Source organism: Ahaetulla prasina, chromosome 1 (genome assembly GCF_028640845.1).
Source record: "Ahaetulla prasina isolate Xishuangbanna chromosome 1, ASM2864084v1, whole genome shotgun sequence".
Lineage (NCBI taxonomy): Eukaryota > Metazoa > Chordata > Lepidosauria > Squamata > Colubridae > Ahaetulla > Ahaetulla prasina.
Window position 1 is genome coordinate 113,067,630 of NC_080539.1, and position 19,254 is coordinate 113,086,883.

Sequence of the window (19,254 nt, forward strand, 5' to 3'; positions counted from 1 at the left end):
TAAAAGCCGGTGAAAACAGCAACGAACAGCTGTTCCCGGCTTCAATTTCCCTCTCTGGTTGAAAGAGAGAGAAAGAGCAGGGGGGAGAGTGGTAGATTCCCCTAGGGGCTTTGTTTTTCTTATGCAAAGTTCCGAAAGGTCGAATCCCATTGAATCCTCCTTTAATCTCCAGTATTCAGTGCGCTCCTGCAAAAGCAGGAAAAGAGGAAGGTGTCCACTTCTGCTAACAATGGATTTCTTTTTGTGGATTTCTATAAGCAGACGGAAGAAGCATGAGTGAACAATTATTGGTTTGCAAGTATTTTTGATTTCCTGACTTCCACCTTCTTTAAAAAGAGAAATTTCCCCCCCCCTTCCTTTAAGTGTTTAAAATGGCGTTTGAGAGCAACTGAAAGTAGAGCGATAAAGGAAAGGGAAAGGAAAGGAGCCTTGCTGCGAAATCGAAACTGAATGGAGATTTTATCTTATTGTGTTGGACTGTGGATGGTTGGATTATATTACGTTGTTTAAGTATTTCATAAGGGGATTCTCAGCAAGAACTTTGCCATGAAGGTTCTTTCAGAAGAATGGATTCGTGACTTTATACAGGATTACACAGAAAGAATGTATTTAATTATTCTAAAATACGAATTGATAAAAAATGGGGACATTTTGGATGAGAGCTTGGAGGAAATTAACCAGTGTAATCAGGACTTGGAAAATGGAATGGAGGAGATACAAACAAAAGTGGATAAATATGAAGATATGATCGTGAATAAACAAGTTGATGTAAAGAAGTTTTCTTTAAATAGTTTGGATGAAATGCCTGAATTTGTACTACAGGAGGTTGTCTCCCGAACCGAAAAAACTCACAGGGTTAATGCTTTCCAAGAGTTCTCTTTTTGGACTGATGAAGTATACGGCAGTAATTTGTGGATTCTTGGACATAAGGAACTACTAGGAAATATTGTGACTGACTTTTCAAAAGGAGTAATGAAGGACAGAGATTAATGTATCAAAAAAATTGGCAAGAGACAAAAATATTATCCTTGAAACAAGGTTGTTTTGAAATATTAACAGACAAAAATATTAGTGTCCCTGAAAGACAATATGTGAGGAAGATCTGGAAGAAATGGGTTGATTATATGTTTTTTTTTTATTCAAAAAGTTTTACAGAAAAATTTCCCCCCCCCCCTTTCCTCCCAACCCCCCTCCCTTCACTAATACCTCCCCTCCCCTGGCTTCCCAGAACAAGCACAAGGTATAGTTAAAAATAAAACAAACATATGCTAAGAAAATTTTCTCCCAAAACTATTATACCAATTTTCCTTCTCTAGCTCTGACTTCCTCCTAACATAACCAAAATCCTTCAAAAAAAATAAAAAATAAAAATAAAAATTAAGAATTAACAATAGTAAAATATATAAATCAATAGAACAAATTAATCCTAAAGTATTTAAAACCAACTAAAGCATAAAATCCAATCCAATTCAAAAATATGTCCTTATAACTTCTATAACCATATAATTTTTCCCCCCATGTCTTTCTTACATAAGATCTTTTGAAAATATTCTATTTAAAATTTAGTGCAACACCTTATAAAATTTCAATACAGAAAATTACAATATCTATTCAACTTTAGTCCTTCCTCATCAAAATCCAGTATAGATCCAAATATCTAGTCTTTTATGATAGATATAAAACATATAATCAACCCATTTCTTCCAGATTCCTCACAAATTGTCTTTCCGCACACTAATATTTTTGTCTATTAATATTTTAAAAAAACCTTGTTTCAAGAATAATACTTTTGTCTCTTGCCATTTTTTTTGGTGCATTAATCTCTGTCTTTCCTTCGTTACTCCTTTTAAAAAGTCAATCACAATATTTCCTAGTAATTCCTTATGTCCAAGAATCCAAAAATTACTGCCGTATATTCCATCAGTCCAAAAAGAGAACTCTTGGGAAACATTAAGCTTGTGAGTCTTTTCCATTTGAGGGACAATCTCCTGTAGCACAAATTCAGGCAGTTCATCCAAACTATTTAAAGAAAACTTCTTTACATCACCTTGTTTCTTCACGATCAAATCTTCATATTTATCCACTTTTATTTGTATCTCCTGCATTCCATTTTCCGAATGATTGCACTGGTTAATTTGCTCCAAGCTCTCATCCAAAACGTCCCCATTTTTTATCAATTAGTATTTTTGAATAATTAAATACATACTTTCTGTGTAGTCCTGTATAAGGTCACAAATCCATTCTTCTGAAAGAACCTCCATGACAAAGTTCCTGCTGAGAATCCCCTTGTAAAGTACTTAAACAACGTAATATAATCCAACAGTCCACAGTCAAACACAATAAGATAAATGGGTTGATTATATGTTTTATATCTATCATAAAAGACTAGATATTTGGATTTATACTGGATTTTGACGAGGAAGGACTAAAGTTGAATAGATATTGTAATTTTCTGTATTGAAATTTGATATGTTGTACTGAATTTTAAATAGAATATTCTCGAAAGATCTTATGTAAGAAAGACCTGGGGAAAAATTATATGGTTATAGAAGCTATAAGGGAGATATTCTCTGAATTGGATTGGATTTTTATGCTTTAGCTGGTTTTAAATACTTTAGGATTAATTTGTTCTATTGATTTATATATTTTATTACTGTTAATTGTTAATTTTTTTTGAAGGATTTTGGTTATGTTAGGAGGAAGTCAGAGCTAGAGAGGGAAAATTGGTATAATAGTTTTGGGGAAAAATTTTCTTAGTATATGTTTGTTTTATCTTTAACTATACCTTGTGCTTGTTCCAGGAAGTCAGGGGGGAGGGGGGAGGGGATTAGTGAAGGGAGGGGGGTTGGGGGGAAAGGGAAAATTTTTTTTGTTGTAAAACTTTTTGAATAAAAAAAAAAAGTCAAGGACTACAGTATCTGTAGTCTTAGTGTTTCAAAGGGAGTTGATTAAAGCACTCGCCCTTTAAAAAGTAGGCAGAATATTGTGCTGCTCTTCCCACAAATGATACAATATGTAAGTTACATACTTTATAGAGTTTACTCTTTCAGGGGAAAAATAGTTTATCAGTTACCTTATATAACAAGTTCATTATGGAATTGAATTCATGGCAAATTATCACTGATTGTCTCTGGATTAAACCCACACTCTCTCACTGAATTATATATAAAAACAGAGATTTTTAATGCTTCACATCATATTTATAGCAATCTAATATAGCTTAAATGGAAATTGGATTATTATTATATATTTATATAACAGGATTGGACTATATAAATGTTCAAACCTTCAGTGATTATATATTACGTGTTTTTTAAAAATGAAAATAAACATGATGGTTCCATCATGTTTATTTTCATTTTACAAACACACATAAAATTCTGGTGGTTTGTTCTTTGCTAAACACCTCACCAGCATGCAGTTGAAAATAACTATCGGTATAAATTGTTGCTCCACATTTACATTGGTCTAACTAGGAACTATAGGTAGACCGGGGTGAAATTCATTAGGTTCTGATGAACCAGTAACGGAAATTTTGAGTAGTTCAGAGAACCGGCAAATTCCATCTCTGGCTGGCCCCAGAGTGGGGTAGGAATGGAGATTTTCTGAGTCCTTCGGGAGAAGGGCGGTATACAAATTTAAATAATAAATAAATAAATAAATATCCTTCCCCCAAGAGTGAGGAGGGAATGGGGATTTTGCAGTATCCTTCCCCTAGAGTGTGGTGGGAATAGATATTTTGTAGTATCCTTCCCCTGCCACACCCACCAAGCCATGTCACGTCCACCAAGCCACACCCACAGAATCGGTAGTAAAAACAATTGAATTCCATCACTGAGGTAGACCTCTACTTTGAATCACAAGACCAAGGCTAAGCAAGAAGGTTGTTAAAGAGAGTCATGCCTGATTTTAAGACCTTTCACCATTAAGCAAGTCCTTCTTTCCCCACTGATTTAGCTTGTCAGAAGCTGACTGGAAAGGTCACAAATAGTGATTGCATGACCCCAGGATGCTCCAATTTTCTGAATGCATACTGTTTACTGGATTTTGATCACATGACTGGGGATGCTTTAATGGTCATAAGTGCGATGACCAGTCATAAGTCACTTTTTTCAGTGGCATTGTAACATTGAATAGTCACTAAATGAATGGTTGTAACTCGAGGTCTACCTATAAAAGAAGCCCTAGATTAAATCTAGATATTTTCACATGATGTATTCCTTTTGTTGTTTAAAGAGCACATGAAAACATTACTTTTATTTTGAAAAAAGATCCTCCGTAACAGTTCATGTTCTTCCAGTACATGTGTTAAGAATCAAGTTTTTAATTTATAGTCTCTTGACTATATGTTGTAGTTACTTGCCAAAATTAAGCAATTCTAAGTATATTTTCTTCAGAGACTCTAAGGATTAAGAAAATATTATGATGTATTCTACTGGCATGGTTATTTTGCTATGTTCTGCTGTTCTGCTATATCATCTGAAATATTTAGTGACAAAACAGTTTTAACAGCTTATGGGTCCTTCTACTAATCTAGTTTACCTTTTAATGAGTGTGTGCACTCAGTCTTAAATAAATGCTTTAGTTGGCTTTAGTTTATCCAGGACAAATATTTTGTTGTTGTGCAAAAAGGTTATATACTTGAATGATGATAAAAATGCTGTTTTCCCAAACTTCTGAACATCTACCACTCTGTGTGGTACACAAGAGTATGTATGCAGGTACATTTGCTGGGTGTCGCAATTCAGCCTAATGGGTTTGCTGGGGGCTGGATTTGCTATTACAATTAGATGATACAAAAGACATTAGAAACTCCATTGTGCAAAATAGCTTCATTTTAAGGATGAGGGGGGAGGAGAATGAGTTTAAATAATTTAACTACACTAAATCATTCTAGTTTACTGAATTGGATATGGAGATTTTAATGAATGGAGCACAAAGTTAATTACTGTATTCAGTTGTGATAATGTTTAATGCTTCACTCTTACATTTAGTTTTTAAGATTCAGAAACTACTTTTATATTCATATATTTATGTCACTGTGAATTAAAAATGGTTTTAGAGAGTGCCTGTTTTCAAAGAAGAAATATATCATTGGTGAAATCCAAAACAATTATTAGGCAGTGAACATCATTGTTTAGAAGCATTTCATTGTCTAAGAACTTATTTTTCCTAATATTTAAATAAACATTAGAAATGAAAGTTGGTTATTTCTTTTTATTTTTCAGTAGCATAAAATTTGCATGCTAAAATAATGCTTTTGGAAACCTGCCAGCTAGATTGCAAGGAGGGATCAAGTGAGAAACCAGCTTTTGGTGAAGACTATCATTACACAGCCTCAAGTGGCATAAGCTTTACCTCCTCCAAGATCCATGAAACCTTATTTGGTCATTTCCTGGGACAAGCAAGCAGACTGGGGAGATTCTTGTAACATAGATAGTAGACAATAAAGCTGCTTACTTTAGCTATTTACAAGTTGCTAGGTTTGTTTGTGCCTGATAAAATGTTAGATCCAAGCCAAAGATGACCCAGAAAAATCTGATCGAGTCTAATCCTTTATTTGCTTAAGGACAGAATCTTGCCAAATTTAAGCTATAATCTTATTGTGGCTGGCCAATTGCCAGCAGAGCATCATCAAGAGACAGAATGTTACATACACTGATCTCAAAACATGCAAGCAAAGGTAAACATGCTTAGCACCTGGATGGGAGATCACCAATAAAGTTTAGAGATTAGGAAGTTGAAAAATCTTTGTGTAATTTGCATATTGTGTAATAATTTCTTCAATCTCTTTATCAAGAAATGTTGAACATTTCAGTGTCTGAGCCTGTAATGGCAAACTATGGCATGTGTGCCAGAGGTGGCACACAGAGCCCTCTCTGCTGGCACGCGCACTGTCTCCCCAGGTCAGATCTCCCTGGCGTTTCTTTCGTGAGTTTCTGTTTCCCTGCAAAAGACAAAACAGAAAAAGATCTTACCTCTTGCCACGCTGCCGGTGTTGGATGCCCCGCCTCCAGCTGGCCAGCTGGTCTTTGGGTCTTCAGGTCTCTGCTGCACATGTGTGGATGTCCGCACATGTCTACACATATGCATGTCTGCTCATGGATGTGTTCACATGTGCAGCTTTAAGTTTGGGCATGCGCGTGTGCGCAGTTTGGGCACTTGGTATCTAAAAGGTTCACCATCATTGATCTAGGCCACAGCTGAAGGCATTGCACTACATAATGCTTTCAGGTTTAATGTTTTATGGTATTTTATGTTATAAGGGGATATTATAAGAATCTTCAATGAATTTCTATAGCATTTCCCCAACTTACTCAGTTAATAATTCTAAGATTAGTTAAAAGATTAGTTTGGCATGACTTATTTGTGACAAATCCATAGTGGTTCTTATTAATTATCACATTCCTAACCAGATCCTCAGAAAAATGTTGCTTAATGATTTAAACAACAAAGACCTTGCCACTATAGGCAACAGATTAGCAAGTCTGTAATTTCTAGAGCCGTATTCCCTGAATTTTCTCTCTTCTAGTCTTCAACGACATTCATCTGTTCTCCAGGATTCCAGTTTGTGCCTGTGTGACCACATTCTCTAATTCTTTCAGAATTCTAGAATATAATTCATTGGTCCCAGGATTTCAGTTCCTTTAAATTAGCTAACTATAGCCAGAATATAAACCATATTGCTGTATCACTTCAACAAGCTTTAGTAATGATTTAGCTCTCATACTAAGCTGTAATATCATCAGCACATAGAAACATATAACATTCGGTATCAATTTCCACCCCACCTTTAATATTTGAAACCTGTCTAATCAAATAAGTCATGGTTTGAAAGTCAAATTGAAAATTAAAAGAAAATTAAAAAAAATAAGTATATCCTTGCTGAATGCCTCAAAGTAATGTTGCAGGATGAAGACACCAAATTATGTTCCAATGAACAGAAGATAACAGAAACATATATGTTCTTAAAATAGATCTTATGAATTCCGTATGAACAATTTTAAATGCCCTTTTGCCATCTAATGAAATTAGAACTTAGAACAGTTGCTTCCAATTTATCTGCAGCTATATCCAAATATTATCTGATAGAAACGGCAGTTGGAACAAGTCAGGATATTAGATGCAATATCTAGGTTTGTTAATTAAGAAAGTTTTCTATAGACAATTTCCATGTGAACATTTATTGTATTTTGTGTACGTAATATTTCTTATGATACTTGATTCTGAATTTTATATTGAAAAAAATGTAGATTATCCTTTATATAGTTAAAATAGGTTTTTAATTTTTTGTTTTATTTATTCAAAGTAGATACAATGATATACAAATAGCAGAGCCAAAATAGTGGTTTTAAAATAAAATATAGTACACTATGATAACAAAACAAGGGTAGATTCATACTAAATTATGTGGAGGAATACTGGCAGACGGATGAGCAGATAACACTGAGTAGGATTAAAAATAAAATCCTTTTGTTTAGCTTTGACCTTCATTTCAGATGACCTGGCATTTTTATTATATATGGCCTTTTTACATTTACTTAAATTAGAAGATGTAGTAAGGTGGAAAAAATCAAGGATAAAACTGAATGAACCTGCACGCTTGCCAACCTGAATTCCATATTGCTGACGAGCCAGCCACAAGACCCAAGGTCTTGGATTAATTGTGATTTATAGCAAGAGAGAAGGTCAATGGAGACAGGATGAGAATGTGTCAGGAAACTTAACAGTAAGATAGCCTCTACAGATTACAATTGAGAGCATCTTATTTTGATTGAAAAAGTACCCCTCCAAGTCAGTTTTTCTTTTAGTTTGGAAATCAAAGATGGAGGGGGAACCCTTCCTGTATTGGTCATGGTAATTATTATCAGTTCTCTTTCCTGTAAGCTACTTTTGCTTAAATAGTTACTGTAGATATATCTCAAAATGTAGCCATTATTACATTTTGCATTTCAAATAATTGTTACCAAAATCCAATTATGAAGATTGTTAGAATTTGGTTGTAGTTGAAACTGTAACCCTATCCCTTAATACAGTCTGCACTGTAAAGAGATTTATGGCTACATATTCTTTTCTACAATTTTTAGACTATGTGAATTATATAGCAGAGTAAAAGAATATACATTTACATATAATAAACATTTGGTACTGCTGGTTATGAAATACATGGTTGGTCTATCCAACAAGATGCAATTCAGTGGTGAGAAAATTGAGGTCTTGCAGTTAGGCAGGAAAAATCAAATGCATAGGTACAGAATAGGCCCAACCTTTGGGTTGAATTCCCCAACCTTTCTAGGTTGATGGCCCAGAGGGGGGAGGGGCAGGCGCCTTTATGTGTGCATGCGCACAGGCGAACGAGACTGCGAACACATCCGCAAACAGGGCTGCAAGCGCGGTGCAAATTGGTCCATGAGCACAACACAAGTGGGTCCATGAACGCCTGCATGATGCTTGCCATGAGCACGACGCAAATGGGGCTGCAAGCATGACACAAATAGGGCCACAAGTGCGATGCAAATGGGGCCATGAACGTTCACGCAACAATCGCAGCGATGCTAGCATGAGTGGGGTGTATGTACGCACGTGCGCTGGCCAGGCATTAATGTGACCAGTGGCCAAGAGGCCACAGCCAAGTAGTGGGCTATGGCTCACAGGTTGTGGACCCCTGGAATATGAAATACCAGGTTCAACAATAGTAACTGTGAGAAGGATCTTGGTATTGTAGTGAACTACCTCTTATGAGCCAGCAGTGTTCTTCAGCAGTCAAAAAAGCCAATGCAGTCCCAGTCTGCATCAATAGAGCGATAGCGTCAAGATCAGGAGAAGTTCTATACTACATTCATGAGACCACACTTGGAATACTGCATCCAGTTCTGATTGTCAAAATACAAGCTGAGGCCCTAGAAAGAGTGCAAAGAAGAGCAACGAAGATAATAAGGGGTCTGGAAGCTAAACTGTATGATATAAGGTTAAGGGAACTAGGTATGTATAGCAGTGGTGGGATTCAAATAATTTAACAACTGGTTCTCTGCCCTAATGATTTCTTCCAACAACCAGTTCGCCAAACTGCTCAGAAAGTTAACTACCGGTTCTCCCAAAGTGGTGCGAACTGGCTGAATCCCACCACTGATGTATAGCATAAAAAAAGAAAAGGATTAGGGGTGATATGATAGCAGTCTTCAGTACTTGAAGTGCTGTCACAGAGAAGAGGGGTTGACTTATTCTCCAAAGCATCTGAGGACAGGACAAGAAGTAACAGGTAGAAACTCATTAAAGAGAGAGCTAACCCAGAGCTAAGGAGACATTTCTTGACAGTGAGAACAATTACTCAGTGGAACAGCTTGTCTCTTGGAGTTGAACTAGAAGACCTCCCAGACCCCTTTCAGTCCTTTGATTCAGTGACCTTTAGAATCCTTGCTGAATATTGGTTTTTATGCCAATAGGTATCTGATAAGTCTCAGGTTGTACTTTTAGGCTATAGGAATACAGAAAGCCCTTGACTTATGACCGTTCAGTTTGCAGCCATTCAATATTACAACAGACCCCTCCCCTCAAGAGCTATTTATGACTTGGTTTCGAAGTTACAATGTATTCCCTCCCACAGTCACATGACTGCATTTTTATGCTTGACAACTGGCCTACATTTATAGCCATTTGCAGTGTCCCATAGTCACATCACCATGGTTTACATTTTTCCTCAGAAACCAATGTTTGCGTATGGTTTCTAAAACAAAACCTCATATAGTGAACAATGGTTTTCTTAATGACTGTGGTGTTCACTTAAGAACCACCAGGGTCACTTAAAGACTGCTAGATTTGCTTAATGATCTGCTGCAAAGAAAGTGGAAAAATTTTCCATTCACGTGATGACCTGCTTTATGACTGTCAGAGCTTACAACTTAATTGCCAGACTCAGTTATAGTCGTAAGTGAAGAACTGTATCTATTATAAAAAGGTATAGAAAAATATGTAAGTTATATTGTTCCAATAGTCTTAGTAACATTTTGAGCATTGGTATATTATATTTCCTGCCTCAATATATCCTATTTATACTTTCTGCCTTAAAATGCAAAACTGTCTGTTCTTTTAAGTCTTGATAAGGCGATATTTGAACCACTTAGCTAGAAAAATTATTCTAATTTCTTTAAGTATTTTAGTGAGAACATTTTTCTATATATAACCTGTAGGTGATAAATGTCTTGTACTTTATTATCATGTTGTTATAACATACCTTAGTGCATATTGGAATCTATTCAAAAAAAGATTTTATCTCTAGATATTTCACTTTCAATAGAATAGAAATCAGTTTCTTTCACTAGGCAATGTTTTTTTTAATACGGCAAAAAAGTGTTTTAGGTAGCCTGTTCAGGTTTCTGTTTTCTATTTACCTGATTCATCTGCAGTCATAGGCATTGCATCAATGTATGTACATACAGTTCCCTCCAGTGCTATAGGCAGAACTAAAGCATTAGATCTGCCTTCAAATATAGAAGGAACTAACTATAAATGAGACCTCTCAAATAATACAAATAGTAACACTATATTTCTAGGATTGTTCCTGCAATGACTTTTATTAAATTTATAGCTGAAACAATAGTTGTGATTATATGTGAGATGTTCCTGGTGTATATTTTTTTAAACTCCCATTTATCATTTATTTAATCCTCTGGGGTAAGTCTTGAATTGGTCTATAATTGATACCCAGTGATGATAGCTATTGATTTTAAAGTTGAGTGCAGAAATTCATTGCCCATAGGCTTTTAATGGTTCTCCGTTTTCAGTAATGGAGATAGTGTATTCCTAGTCCTGGAGGGCTGTAGCCTTCATTGTTGGGCTTCTTGATGGCATCTGGCTTCTGTCTGTTGAAAACTGAATGGTGAATTTGATGGGGCTATGACCTGATTTGGTAAGGCAGCTTCTGTGCAAATAGCCAGTTTAACCAATTAAGTAGGTTGCTAGCAAACTGCATGTATCTTGGCTTTGTATTTTCAGTACTATGGCAACTTCTGTTGTGTTAGTCTCTCTTTTTTAGCCAGGAACACAGCAGAGCAGTTGCATCTTAATGCAATTGAGCCTATTGTTGGATTGTTCAGTGAAAAATAGAGACCTACTTACATTTTTTTTTCAGTATAGCTCTATAATAGAACATTAAGATATTGAATTTGGCTAGTGGTTGGAAAAATACAATATTAAGCTTTTGGGTGCAAACAGAAATCATATGAAAGAAGAAGAAAGGATTGATTTGAATAACTTGTTTTGTAAGCCACCCCCACCCCCCCCACCATGTTGCCTTTGTAGCCTCATCAAGAAGAAAAATCTGTAACGCTTTAAACATTGTAGTGACATTTTTTTCAGGAACTTAATCATTTGCTTACTTTATTTCTAAGTGATTACTGTATAGTGAAATAAAATTCTGTAACTAAATATTTATTTTAAATAAAAAGAAAACCACAGAGAGGTCATTAAGTCATGTTGTTGATACACAACTCCCTGAATAGAAATACTTTTGGCACCTTTTCTTCAGTGTTGTTGGTGGTGAAAACAACCATTGTACACATTCCTTTAATTGTGGATTAAAAAAATTGCAACTGAATACCCGAACAGTGCAAATGATTTGGTAAAATTATATCTTTTCCAGCAGTTATCATGACTCCTGGTTATACAGTAGAAATCTATCATCTCTGTTTAATTAGATTAACTCCTGCTTTTCACTCTATTTAATTGGTAGAACCAGCAATTCAATAGAGACTTCAAAACATGGGACTTTGGAAGAGCTGAATATTTTGCAAAACCCATCAGAGTGCAAGCTGCCTTTTCATTGAATCACAGTTAAAGAAGAAATGGTTGAAGGCAGAAAGGGGGGCAGTTAGTTTGCATTCAGAGCGAACCTACCATGACTGTTCCTCTAACAATATCCACAGGAAACTGAATGTGGTTGCTATTAAGCATTGGTAAAAACCTTGAGCTTGATTCCTAGTTGCTTCACAAGTCCATGTAGTTTTCTTCATGGTAGTACAGAAATAGTCTGCCACTGTCAGGTTCTAAGATATTTTTGTTGTCTTCCATACGTAGCCTACAACTCTGGAATTCCTTGATAATCTCCTACCCATTGTCTTTCTAAATCCAGACAAATTGATGTCAAATTCTATCATCTGTTGAAACTTCACAGGTTTATTTCCACTTAATCCCATTGCACAGTTACCTGAGTATAAGCCCCAGTGAATTTACAGCTGATTAAATATTCATATATTGGTCATTTAATCTTTTGTTCTCTGTAATGCAGCTGGATAGGAAAGATGTTTCTAACATATTATTCAAATTTAAAATACTGAGAATGGATGAACAGGAAAATATTAAACAAAGGCTCTTCTGCCAGTAAGTGGTATTTTAAATTAAAGATAATCCTCACTTAACAATCATTTGTCCAGCGACCATTCAAAGTTATGACAACGCTGACCGAGTGGTAGTTATGGCGGATCCCCAAAGTTACAGGAATTGCAGTGTCCCCACAGTCACCTGATGAAAATCTGGGTGGTTGGAATCTGCCTACATTTATAAATGCCAAGTACGCTTCAGATTCCACTGCCCACCTATTCCCTCCCTCCATCTCTTTCCCTTTGGCCATCTAACATTCTGCTGCTCCAGGGGTGAAATGCTCCTGGTTCGGACCAGATCGCACGATCCGGTAGCAATGGGGGGCGGGTAGTTCGGAGAACCAGTAGCAAAAATCCCTACCCCACCGCTCATGCCTCACTGTTCCTCTTCTCTGTCCCTGTGAAGCTCTCGGTGGTAATATAGCTGCAAATGGCCTTAAATGACTGCCGCGGCATTTCAAAAGGCTGCACTACAGCTGATCAGTGCTGTAGGCAGCTAGTAGACCGGTGCCTCTATTTTTAAAGAAGGTAGACCAGTGCGCTCCCAAGTTTTATATACTTTGTTTATTATATTTATTATTTATTATTATTGGCCATGCCCATTCAGTCACCTGACCACCAAGCCATGCCCACCAATTAAGCCACATCCACAGAACCGGTAGGGAAAATTTTTAGATTTCACCCCTGTGCTGCTCCATACCTCTACTGTTTCCCACTGGCCCCAACTGCCCATTGCCATCTTTTTCCACCACCCATTGCTGAAGAAGCACACCTAGTTGAGGCTAGTTGCTGACCTTTCACAAGGCCTCTCTGATCAGAATTCGTGACCTTCCTTTCCAGACTCCAACAATCAAAGTAAATGGAGGAGCTGGCAGGAAGTTGCAGTCACTTGAGGTCCTTGCTTAATAACCCACAATGATTTGCTTAATAACAGTAACCAAGGATTGCCGGAATTGCCATTGCTAAGTGGGTAGTCAAATAATTTTGCCCTTTATTAGCAATGGAAGTTCTTAACCATCAAGCATGGGCTACCAGTACTCGGTAAGTTCCCGTCAAAAAGAATTGTTGGAAACTCATTACATTTTGCCAGGGTTAGGACCTGTTCTGAATTTCAGCAGTGTTATTTGGCTTAAATATCTGCCAGGCTTTGAAAGAAAGTGAGCTCAAGAGCCGGTCTTTTGGAATGATTGGTTTTCAAACTCTTCGAAGTCTTTGTATGCTGTTTAAGAGAAAACTGTTGCACTTCATTTTCATATCCTAAGAAGAAACAACATTAATTGAAATCAGGAGTCTCAGGCCCATGAGGGCAAAAAAAGAAAAAAAACAGGGGAAAAAAACAGAAAAAAAAGAAAGAAAAAGGAAAAAGGGTCTTAACCTATAGGAAAAATTGCAAGTCCACATATGAGCTTAAATTTTCATTGTTGCCAGCCTCATGGTACAACACCATGTCAGAAACCTATTGTTTATAGTCAGGTGCTTAAGAAGTATTTCTGAGTATACTTAGTATAACTTTTAAATATACAATACTTGAATTAGTTCAAATATTTTATAATTAACAATGTCTTTGACTACATTGCTTAACAGATATATCCCTGAAATGCAATATGAGAGGTGTCATATGTAATGAAATTCAAGCCTGATCTTTGGGGAGCCCTACCTATCATGTCTCTGTGATTTCCAAGGATTTCTGTGGCTGATTCTTTACCCCGAGAGTTGAATACTATTTTAGAGAAATTGCAGTAACATGGAAGAAAGTTTCACTTGTTTCTCCATTTCAGAAAACCAGAAATGTGATAATAAGAATAAATGGTACAACGTTTAACAAGCCTCCTGTGTAACAGCAACGTGAGCAGCAGCGTGGGGGGAGGTTGACCTGTGTAACGTAGGAGGTTCTAATGCCAGGATTAGCTGTTTATTTTTGCATCTCTGCAGACTTTGATGCAAAGCAGCAGTTGCTTGGCACGGGAGAGCTGCCTCTGCCTCACCTATGTTAATTTTAACTTGCTTATTTGTCTAGGAACATTGGCACATTGGGATTTTCTGTAAGCCTTCTGATATTTCAGATTGAGAATGGAGCCAGAATGAAAGAACTGAGAAAGTTGTCATGCCATTGCAACATTCTGGGTTTTTCCAGGTATAGCCTTTGATTTGGCCTCCTGTTTTATGAACACAATAAAATCTTTTCACACCCTCCTTTATTTTGCAGCCTCCTCTTCCCCATAGAGGCCTCTTTCTGAGAATTGGGGAGATTCATATGATGTTGTAGGGATTGTTGCAACAAAGGGGACATACCAAACATTGGAAACATCCTTACCTTTTTGGCTCCAACTTATTGCGTATCTATATTGTCTGTGTATTTGAACATTTCTTATAATGATATTAGCCTTTAATTTTGGAATATCATAAACAGAGGAAAAATAGCATTTACATGTCACCTAATGTTTAGGTTCTATTTATCAAGTGCAACTTCTTTCTATTTAGTAACTTAAAATGATTTTTTAAAAGATATCTCAAACTGACATTATTACTAAAAAGCAACAGTGTTCTTTTAAAGTTTCATACTTTCTCATTATCGAATTTCATAAAGCAACCAACCAATGAAATAATTATATAATTTCTGTTTCCTGGCATGTAATTGATCTCCATAGTTTGGGTGTTTTATTTTTCTTTTCCACATCTCTGCTACAAATTCTGTTAGGCCTTATTCTTGTATTTATATGTCAACTGTAAGACCTGCTAAAATAAATTGATTTCTTATAAGGAATTAAGTATGAATACACTTTATAATTATGTAGATTGTATGCAGTAAGCCTTATACTTCCTTTTAAAGAGAAAAACCATGATCGTTCTCCAAAAATTGAATAACAGGAAGTAAAAGGATGAATTCAATAAAATAAAAAAAATTATCAGTTCTCATAGGCCGTGTTCATACAAAATGAACAATATACAGAATCTATTTACTTCAGTTCAGCTCTTTTTGCAAAGAGAATCAAAGAACTGCACCCAAGTATTATTAAAAACTTAGCTCTCTCCCTCCCTCTCTCCCCCCTCTGTGTATGTAGTTATTTCCTTAGCAAGTCAAATTATTTGTTAATTACAAAATCTTAGTCTGAGACTGGCTTGTTAAAAGAGAAAGAAGTTTCTTGGTAAACATTTGATTAGTACTGTATAACTCTGTAGGAGGAGCCCATTCAGAGACACCAGTGTATTTCAGCATGGTTGATTGCTAGTGATAAGATAGAATTCATAGCAGTTGTTGCCAAATGTCCATAAATAACTTTGTAGAAAAAAAGTCTTAAACATATATTCTGAAAAGTCATAGTGATGTCAGACTTATATTCCATGATGCAAATGACTTGAATTAAACACCTGCATAATTTTGTTATATGCCAATACATCTGTCGATGTTCATGGATATATTAAATGTATATTTTAAGTAATATAAACCTATTTGTTTGTGTTATTCCCATTAAGACTGGCTATTTCACAAGAACTCACATGATGAACATCTTTCTTCCCAGATCATTCCACATCAAGTGGCACTTCCTCGTTTAAGCCCAGCCGCTCATTGGTCTCAATTCCCACTGCTCATGTAATGCCATCTCATATCAACACTTCGCTTTCAAAACATAGGGATCCTCTCAAGTCCAACTCTGCAAAGTGGACCACAAGCCTTTTGAGATCTGCTCAAAGCAGGCATCAGGGTATGTTGGACAGCTCTCTTGATATGAAAGATTTGAGGCCTGTAAGGAAGTGGTCATCGTTGTCTAAACTCAGCACACCTCTTAGTTGTAACCAGGATGGGGATGTTTATTCAGCAGAATGCAGGACCAGCTTGGATACAAATGGAAGAGACAAGACTGTTTCACCACAATTAAGAAGAAGTGGGTCAAATTGCTTGTATAATAGTATGGAACTATTAAAGTCTGAGGACCGAGAAAATGGGAAGAAAAAGAATTCTACTTTGAACTGCAAATACAAATTTGAAAGTTGCAGCAAAGAAGATTGGGGGGTTCCTGATGTCTCAAGCAGGAGACATGCCTTAGATATGACCTATAGTGCCTTACCTGAAAGCAAGCCTGCTCCATTAAACTCTGAAGCTTTTCATCAAGAATATATAACTTTGGAACCACAGGCTGCAGTCCCATCCCAGGTTTCCATTCAATCTTCTGAAAGGACTCAGAGGTGGCTTACAGAACAATTTCGTACAAATCCTCCAGAATCCAGGCCTTCTGAGGAGTCATACAGTTTATCTCCTTGGCAGTTACAGCAACTTGAAGAATTTAGAACAGGAAGTGAACACTCTCTGCAGGTAAGAATCAAATTTCAGTGTTTGCTGCCACCCAGTGGTTTATGAGAAAAAATAATACCAGACATCGTTTTGTTCAATGAATAAGCTTGTATCTGCTATTCTATTTTATTATAAAGGCTTTCATTGAAATCAGTTGAGATAGCAGTTGTTATAAAATGGTGCTAACATATTTCACTTAATTCATCTCAGTTTTCTTTTCTTTCTCCACATGCAAATATTGAAAAGAAGATTAAAAATGAATATGTAGCTTGGGCAGGCATCCACGGAGAGGCAGTGACAACACATGCATACTATTATCATGTAAATGCTGCAATTTACATACTTGTGTCAGATGTCATACAAATATAATCATATTAAGCTCTTGGCAGCCCACTTCAGCCCAAAGCAGGATTCTCCTAGCATTCCCTTTAACAAGATTTATTTGAAAAGAAATGGAATAAAGTTGTAGAAACTTAAGCAACTGGACTGCTTTACTTTTATTTTAGAACCCACATATTAAAGCAGAGAGTTCTTATATTACCATTGCAGGTGACTTTTTATCTGATGTCCATATATGGCCATACAAAAAAAAGAGGGAAAATGCCAAAGTATTGTAAACACTCCTTAAGACTTACACAGATGCCTGGAAAATGATGGGCTGCTTCTAGAAATATCATGTGCAAGATCAGGAAACATACTTGAAGCTTTTTTTTTCTTGATACCTTCAAGTCAGCATTGGTTTCTGGAAACTGGTCAGCATTGGTTTCTGGAAACTTGTAGTTTTATAGGCAGTTTTTCAGAAGTGATTTGCCATTTCCTGCTTCTTACAGCTTAGAGGCAATGACTGGCCAAGGAGGTTCAGCTGGCTTTTTGCCCAGGTAGGACTAGAACTCAATGATGGTGGTGATGATGATGATGTATTTTATTTCAATGATCTCCTGCTTTCTAGCCTGGTACCTTAACCAGTACACCAAACTAGCATACCAAGTCCTATTTATTTATTTAAACAAACATACGGTAAGTATTTCTTTTTTAGTTCATTTATTGCTGCAATTTAAATGCTTCTCAATTCTAAAAAGACTCTTAGGGGTTTCACTGGTTTTGCATAATGTGAATGTTTCAGGTAATCGGTTACAGAGAAACACATCCATCTTCTCCCATTTACCTATATATTTAGCTTAGCTTGTGAATTGCAAACACTGACATTTTGTGTCTAGACATCACTGATTCAGCAAGCGTACCTCAGTCACCTTGTGGTTGCATATTACACCTAATATATCAAGATGCTGGTGGATAAGATGACATCCACATAATTTGAATCAGAGCTCTGGGTAATTCAAAAAGAATCAGTGTTCCTTTGCAGTTCAGGTAAATTGAAAAACAAAATATCTGTGTTAAATAGAGTGCTTCTTAAACTTAAGTCCTTGATTTACTTCATTCCAGTCAACCAAAACTCTTCAGGGTGATAATAGGATTTACTGAGGCAGTAAATATTATCATCATGGTTAACATCAATTGTGCATTGAACTTCTGTGGTTCCTCTAAGAAGAAATTAGAAGCTGCTCTTTCTGTATTGTAGCAGAAGCTATACAGCAGGGTGTCAAACTGGGGGCCCGTGGGTCAAATGCCTCACGCGCAGGCCACACCCATCCCAGCTCCACGAAGGGGAAAAAAGTCATGAAACGTCATGAGATGACAACGTGACGCCACGAGTTTGACACCCCTGCTATAAAGGAGAGAGAGAAGAGACACCAATATGGAGCCTTGGAAGTGTGTTTGCCCTACCAGTAAGAAAGAAGGACTTAGATTTATGTACCATGTACATGATCTAAAAAAATATTAGGTAGCCAGCATTTATAAACTTAGATTTATTTATTTGGCATAGAACACAGTATTTAATAATTAGTAGAACCTTATAAAGTAGGCTGTTTTCTTTTTCCGTATGGTAAAGGGATAAGGCTAAAGGGAAGAAGTAATGTTTTAGATAAAGTCTTTTAGTAAGTTTAGAGTAGAAGCAAGGTTAAAAGTAAAGTCTTTGTTGTTTCTTAGCCTCATGACTATAAGAGTTGACCACATCACAGATTTGTCAAGTATGTCATAATTAGGAACAATAATTATGTAACAGTTTCATTTAACATTCCCAGTGTGACACAGAACAATAATAAGTGATAAGAAAATAATAATAGTAACAAGATACACACAGGTATTTTACCTTGGTGTCATAATTCTAATATGACTTGGATCCTTTGCTAGCTGTTAATAATATCATATATTAAAAAGAATAAAAGAGGGGAAAGTTTGGTTTTCTGTCATTTAGAATACTTTAATAAGTTTTTTTTCTTTGATAACTTTACAAATCCTATAAGGGTGAAGATTCGCTTATATGCCTATGTTTTATTGTGTGTTGTGAAAATAATTTTATGTTGAGAAATAGAGGAAGTCATAATCGAGTCATATAATTTGAGTTTTCTCCCCTTGTGATATTGCTGCTGCTAATTAGTGAGGAAATTAATATTGTCACACATTTTTTGTAGAGATGGAACATGCTATCTTCTTTTTCATTATTCAGCAAAATTCAACACTGTTGAT

At 36.2% G+C, this 19,254-nt stretch overlaps 1 protein-coding gene across 3 annotated transcripts in view; it reads left to right on the plus strand.

The window, feature by feature from the left end:
* Positions 1 to 19,254, plus strand: part of CEP85L (centrosomal protein 85 like) — a 124,066-nt gene that overhangs the window by 38,332 nt on the left and 66,480 nt on the right. For all 3 annotated transcript variants that reach the window (XM_058173076.1, XM_058173061.1, XM_058173069.1), the window contains exon 3: positions 15,896 to 16,686. In XM_058173076.1, the coding sequence (XP_058029059.1) occupies positions 15,896 to 16,686 (791 nt within the window). The remainder of the gene's footprint in view (positions 1 to 15,895; positions 16,687 to 19,254) is intronic.